This window comes from Bactrocera latifrons, unplaced genomic scaffold, assembly GCF_001853355.1.
Source record: "Bactrocera latifrons isolate USDA-ARS-PBARC rearing strain unplaced genomic scaffold, ASM185335v1 scaffold_182, whole genome shotgun sequence".
Classification (NCBI taxonomy): domain Eukaryota; kingdom Metazoa; phylum Arthropoda; class Insecta; order Diptera; family Tephritidae; genus Bactrocera; species Bactrocera latifrons.
Window position 1 is genome coordinate 537,542 of NW_017535319.1, and position 6,739 is coordinate 544,280.

At 37.2% G+C, this 6,739-nt stretch overlaps 2 protein-coding genes across 3 annotated transcripts in view; one reads left to right on the forward strand and one right to left on the reverse strand.

Annotated features, from left to right (window-relative positions):
• LOC108967273 overlaps window positions 1–1,128 on the reverse strand; it is a 1,561-nt gene extending 433 nt beyond the window's left edge. Inside the window, exons 1-3 of the mRNA XM_018930576.1 lie at window positions 1,107–1,128; window positions 637–926; window positions 6–561 (exon numbers count right to left, since the gene is read on the reverse strand). Coding sequence (XP_018786121.1) covers window positions 6–543 — 538 coding nt within the window. The 5' untranslated portion in view covers window positions 544–561; window positions 637–926; window positions 1,107–1,128. The remainder of the gene's footprint in view (window positions 1–5; window positions 562–636; window positions 927–1,106) is intronic.
• A 429-nt stretch (window positions 1,129–1,557) lies between these two features.
• Window positions 1,558–3,347, forward strand: LOC108967282 (101 kDa malaria antigen-like). Of its 2 annotated transcripts, none has more exons than XM_018930590.1 (3): window positions 1,558–1,649; window positions 1,761–1,976; window positions 2,042–3,347. In XM_018930590.1, the coding sequence occupies exons 2-3, from the start codon at window positions 1,778–1,780 to the stop codon at window positions 3,226–3,228; spliced, it is 1,386 nt and encodes a 461-aa protein (XP_018786135.1). In that variant the 5' UTR covers window positions 1,558–1,649; window positions 1,761–1,777; the 3' UTR covers window positions 3,229–3,347. The 2 variants fall into 2 exon arrangements, with proteins under 2 accessions (XP_018786135.1, XP_018786133.1); XM_018930588.1 differs by having other exon boundaries at window positions 1,594–1,697.
• The last annotated feature ends 3,392 nt before the right edge of the window (window positions 3,348–6,739 follow it).

Sequence of the window (6,739 nt, forward strand, 5' to 3'; positions counted from 1 at the left end):
TGAGCTGGACATCAGAACATCCAACTCCACTTCCATCTCTCCGCTATCGGTTTCTTTAGAATCTTCTCCATGCACTTCATCATGCTTTGGCATCTTCTTACTAATACGTATAGCTCCATTTTTAGCCTTGTTTTGTGGTACTAAAGCTGCAGTGGCACTTTTCAGATACTTCTCGAGCTCGGTAACAGTTCGCTGTACATTTTTTACATCGTCCGGAACGTGGGTTATTTGTTTTTCCTGCGCCGATAATTGACTCTCGAGCGGTTGAAAATCGGTAGGCTCCTCCAGCTTCGGTAATACACGGTTAACAACTTCGTACGGGCACGGTTGCGGCGCCAATCGCTCGACTTTCTCGTACAGCGCTGGCCTTTCGTCTCGGAATTGCCAAGCGGGTAATTTGGGATTGTAATCTGATATAACTGCTTCTGAGTAGAATTCATTTGTGCTTTGTGCAGGATGTGTAGGAAAATTGTAATTGTCTATGGAGCGAGCTTTAATTGCTGTTATATCCAGCAAACATATTAGTGCGACTATACAGAACATCGCAAGTACTTTTTGTGCCTGAAAATTACAAAAAAACACTTATTTAATTTTCGCTCTTTAAAAAATATAAAAATCCCAAAAACAAACGTTTACCAATTTTTGCTTTGGAACTCAATTACTTTAAGGATACTGTGTCGTGTCTACTCACGAACTTTCTATTCAAAATTGTCTCAGCAAGCAAACTGTTTGAGCTTAGCGTCTAGCTGCTTATAAGTCAAGTCCCTTCACGGGTGGCCCAATTCAGTTTGCGATAAGCGATTGAAAAATATTGAAATCCATATTTACGTCGAAATATCTTTAGTAGCTCAACCAAAATACGCGACAGAGTCACGCGTTTTCTCAGAACTCATTTACAGATTTCCAAATTTTTTCGCAGAAACATTCTGTTTATTTCTCAGTATGCGGCGATTCCAATAAAAGAGTAAAAAGAAAAAAAATATGTTAACTATAAATATTTTTATATATAAATTTTTATATATAAAGATAATAGTTCCTCAGTTTTCGAGATATCGATCTCAAATTATGCACAGCTACTTTTCTCTCAAAGAAGTTGTTTTATTTACCGAAATCACCAATATCTGTCATACATCTGTCTCTTATACACATCTAGATGTGTATAAGAGACAGGTTTTCGAGATATCGATCTCAAATTATGCACAGCTACTTTTCTCTCAAAGAAGTTGTTTTATTTACCGAAATCACCAATATCTGTCATACATAGCTGTTATAAAGACTGAACGATTTATTTAATTCAATTGATTTCTAAGGGGTATTATAGTTTCTGTATAGCCATAGACAGCGTTTTTTCTTGTTTGCAATAAAATTTTAAGCCACAAACAGGCACCGAAAGCGCGAAGCACTTTTGCTGATCTGAAAAAAAAAAAATAAAAAATAAAATAAAAAAATCAGCTTTGTTTTACTCAATAAAACCTTTTTAGTTTTTATCAATATATACTATGTATCGCTTGGAATTCAATATTTTCAATTACTTATCAGCTAGCTGAACTGAGCTAACCTTAATATTGATTGTGCCGAAGCGACTTGACTTGTTAGCTGCTAGACTTCTGTCTCAACAGTTTGTTTTGTGAGACAATTTTGAATAGAAGGTTCGTTAGTGGAACTTAGCTTTAAAGTAATTGAATTCAAAAATAAAAGTTAGTAATTTTTACATTTTTTAAAGAGTGAAAATTAAATAAGTGTTTTTTCTAATATTCAAGCACAAAAAGTACTTGCGATGTTCTGTGTCGCACTGACGTGTTTGCTGGGTATAACAGCGATTAATGCTCGCTATATAGACAATTACAATTTTCCACTTTATCCTACACAAAACACAAATGAATTCTACCCAGGAGCAGCTATACCAAAATACAATCCTAAGCGCTATGGAGACACCTCGAAAATCGTACGCGTTTCGTTAAGCATGGCACCACCATGTAAGTACATACATACATATATTTAATAATTGAAAGCACTGTAAAGCACATGCTTTGTTTTTCAGCACGCCATTTATTGCCACCCTATGAAGATTACGGCGCTGCCCAAGCATATTCGAATAGAATCTACCGAAGCAAATTACCCGCTTGGCAATTCCGAGACGAAATGCCAGCGCAGTACGAAAAAGTCGAGCGATTGGCGCCGCAACCGTATCCGTACGAAGTTGTTAACCGTGTATTACCGAAGGTGGAGGAGCCTACCGATTTCCAACCGCTCGAGAGTCAATTATCGACGCAGGAAAAACAGATAACTCAAGTTGCGGACGATGTAAAAAGTGTACAGCAAACTGTTGGCGAGCTCGAGAAGTATCTGGAAGGTGTCGCTGCAGCTTTAGTACCACAAAACAAGGCTAAAAATGGTGTTATACGCATTAGTATGAATCTGGTGCCCAAGCTTGGTGACGTACAAACTGATAGTTTGCCTGAAAAGGAAATAGATAAGCTTATTTCAAGTATGTGGGGAGAAGACTCCACAGATTCAAATACTTCAGAGGAGGAGAAGGATTTGGATAAGCTGATTTCAAATATGAATGTAGAAGACTCTGCAGTTAACGATAATGAGAAGATGGAAAAAGAATTGGAAAATCTAATTTCCAGCATGTTTGGAGTAGATTCTAATGAAAGCGATAGCTCAAAAAATGACGAAGAGTTGGATAAACTGATTTCAAGTTTGATTCTAGAAGACTCTGCAGTTAATGACGGCTCAAGTAAGGACAAAGGATTGGTAAATGTAATTTCCAGCACAATTGTATCAAAATCTGCAGATGGCGATAGCGAAGAAAAGGAAAAAGATTTGGAAAAATTTATTGCCAGCTTGTTCGTAGACGATTATAGCGATTATGCTAAGAATCTTATTGAAAAAACGGATGAAAACAGTGACGCGGAGGAGGAATATGGTAAAAAATTGGATGCTTTCTTAAATAAAATATTTGCTGAAGAAGCTCAGGAGGAAGAAAAAGAAAAAGTGGAAGAGGAAAAAGAACAAACTATGGAAGAGGAAAAAGAAGAGGAAATTGCTGCTGGCGTGGAAAAGAACATACTCTACGACTTAAACAAGGATATGAATTACCTTTTTGAGGACAGCAAATCGGACAAGGGGGAACAAAAGCTCAATTTTGATGACGAATTAGATTATCAAGATTATTTAATGAATAAGAAATACATCTTTAATTACGATAAAAATCGTTACTGAAATCTTCTCCCGACATATATTACCTATTATCTTAATTTAGCACATTTAAGAACTGTATTTGAATCTTAAATAAATATATCTGTATTGGCAGAGCTTTTCAGAATTTTAAATAAGTATAACTGTATTTGAAAACCTTTTCAGACGTACATTTGAGTTATAAACATAATTTTTTTTTATTTTAGAAATTTATTTTATTTCAAAACTGATTTTGTGGCAATCATTTCACCATTTTGAAAAGCTCTTAGTGCTTTTTGAAAAATGTAATATTACATAAAGAATTCTTATTTTGATCATTGCTTACACTTCAAAGTATTTTAGAGCTTAACATCTTCAGTAGCTTTGAAAATTCTTTAGGAGGAGGAAGACCGCTACTCCGTTGGAGGGATAAGGAAGCTTGGGCTTAGCTTTAGCCTTCAACCAAGGTCAGTTAGGGCAATACTGTGATCCGTTGGTTTAATTGCCTCTTGATAAGCAAAATCTATGAATATTTATTGTTATGTTTGGTACTTCGATCTGGTGATTCAATCACCACTTGATAAGCAATGCTTACGCTGCTTTGTTTTCATGTTGGGCCCAAAAAAATCGACCCCAAGTGGTGATTTACAAATCACTTAATACAATGGCGGCATAAAGGTTCACGTACTAAGTGAATGGGGCGCACTAATATGGCGGTCATTTAAAACATCAAAGGGTTAAGAAATTCGTAATGACTTTTCTTTCGGCGAAATTCCAAAGAAATACAAAAACAGCCGAAAACTTTAATAAGGTTTCAGCTTGAAATTGATTGGCTCAAATAATTATGAGAACAAAAGAAGTCCTTACACCAATGGCTATCGATGTAGCGCCATTTTTGTATGAATTTCTGTTTGGTATAGTGTGGTTAAGTGAAAATGCGTTTAGGGCAAGTTCAAGTCGCTCAACAAAGCTCTTTATAGGCGGTTACTTATTCTGGGTAACAATTAGACGAATATCTATTGAAGCTTCTTTTTAACCGTTTTATTGTACAGGTATTGCTGCTCATTAACGGTGTGCTGATATAATTTTTTTTAGGTATGCAATTGCCATTATCATCAAGCCATGAAATGAGTTTTCAACATTTCTAAAGTCACATAACCTCACACATCTTTCGGGGTTGCGCGTAGTATGATTATTTAAGTCAAATTATATCAGAAAGGAAAATACAAATTTCAACCTGCGAAGCCATGGAAAATTTATTTTTCATTTTATTTCAACTTTAATTACTTTTGTGTATTTCGACATAAGTGGGAAGGTTGCGAAAATTGCAAACGGCTTTGAAGTAGTTGAAAAAGTTTGGATTTGTATACGCTTTAGTGGACATAAAAGGACATTAGTCGATATGCCTTTGAGCGGGAAGCTTAAAGTTCGTATTGCGCGAACTTTTACTTCTACTTCGGGAAGTCATTGGGTGAGTAAATAAGTGGTTAATTTTAAGAGAAACTTGTACTTAAAAATTCAACTTAAACATGAAGAAAAACACGAATTTTGATAAATTTGTTAGTTGGAGCAAGCCGAGCTTTCTCGGAATAAAGGCTACTACATCTAGAAATATTTTCTAAAATAATAAAAGAATCTAAATAGTTTTTAGTTTAATTGATGATCGAGTTGTGAGGTGGAGAACTGTAGACTGCCGGGTGATTGCCTATGTAGACGATGTAGCACTTATGGTCAAAGGAAAGTTCCTGAGTATCATGCATGGGTTGACACAGGGGTATCTCAGCATTACAACAACTTGGCCAGTCGGAAGAGGTCTCGCCATTAACTCGAATAAAACTGAGATGGTTCTATTCACTAGCTGGTTCACTCGGTTTAGATAGTAAGCTTTCGTTTAAGCCGAATATCGAAGAGAGAGAGAAAAAAGGCATCGATGGCGTTATACCGCTGTAGAGGAGCTATTGGTAAAAGGTGCGGTCTCACACCGAAAGTGGTCCTCTGGTTCTACGACACCACATTCGAGCCTATTATGTTCTATAGAGTCTTTATGTGGTGGAAAGCTGTAGAAAATACCACACTCGCAAAGATTCTTAAGAGCGTTTAAGAGCATGAGTGGTGCACTCGAACTATTGCCCTTAAGCCATCTTGCACATAGTGGCAGTAGCCATCGTCAGAGAGGGTATGGCTGCGGGTAGGTTGGTGAATAGGTTTACTGTTAGTAGCTCTCTATCAACTCCAGCTTCAGACCTTCTGACTATTGCAGTGCCTTCCAAGCCGAAGTTGCAGCCATTAAGGTAGCAATAGATCTGCTACTTCGGATTGCAGCCTTCTTCAAAAACGACCATTCACTCAGATAGCGGAGCAGCGATACAAGCCTCGAACTCGTTTACAGTGCGGAGTGCCTAATCTTGCTATCAAAGCATCGAGCGTCTTTGTGATAAGGCTGGTCAGCTAGCAAGGAGAGGCACCCTAAAACCACTGTTACCAGAAATGGAGCAGGTTGGTGCTCTCGTATCCTTTTGTGTTTTACCACTATTCCGCAGGGGATCTAATGATCTCTTTGCCATCAGTAAGGCTAGCTTCTCCCCAGTTGTGGGGTTTTTAACAGGCCATTGCTCTGTTTTCGTTATGCTGCTAATCTTACCTGATGCCACTTACAGAAGCTGTATGGAAGAATATTAGGTTTCCACTTCCTTCTTGTCTGTTCCACGTTTGAGACGAAAATACTCTTCAGATGATGGTTTTATTTACTTCATTTGTTCACTGAAGTTCACAACTGCCTTCGTCGGATCATGTTCAGTACGTCAGCCTACTCACTACTACCTTTAAATAGTTCGGTCGATGCAATTTCCTTTACCGTCGGTTTTACGTAACCGAAATGGAACTGCATTTTTATCTGACCAAGAACTGTTGACTCTGCAGAATTCATATAATTACTTCGGGAATGTTGGTAATCGGCTTTGAAGGTTTTTGATCTCCTTATCTTCACGTTCTACTTAGCTGCCGGAAGGTGCTTCACTAGATGGGAGGAGGTCTTTCGTAAATATAGTCTGACAGTTAGTTAAATATATTCTAATTAGTCGACCTATTTCTCTCTTCCTCATCGAATCATGTGAGAGTATCAAAGTTTTTTGTTGAGAAACAATTCGCATCCTCGTGGAGGACAAATCGTTCAGACCTAATTCATTGTAATGTGCCTATTTGTTATTTCTGAACCATTAAGCTTAGTTGCTCAGCTGCTCGGTCAATGAAATTTGGATTGTATTGAAAAGTGAGTGAATTTTTGTGTTGTGGACCTCACTTTCTCTTCTTAAATTTTTTCACGATCTCTTCTACTTTCTCACTCTCTCACCTTAGTCGATTCTTTATTAACCAATTTTCTCTAACTCTTTCTCTCTCTCTTTCTCTCTAGCGGAAATTCCGCGAAATAATGAAACGTTATTTTTATGCTGTTTAAAGTCTGTAGAATGAACTTGATTTACACGAAGTTTTTCTCTTCACTTTGGAGAACTTTATATGAAAGTATATGATTTTATGCAGATGTATGTATGTATGTGTG

What these genes read in the sequence shown, in the direction of transcription:
- LOC108967282 (XM_018930590.1), top strand. Translation starts at nt 1,778, where the DNA reads ATGTTCTGTGTCGCACTGACGTGTTTGCTGGGTATAACAGCGATTAAT. An exon ending in GTTAAGCATGGCACCACCAT is followed by an intron (nt 1,977 to 2,041) that starts GTAAGTACATAC and finishes TTTGTTTTTCAG; the next exon opens with CACGCCATTTATTGCCACCC.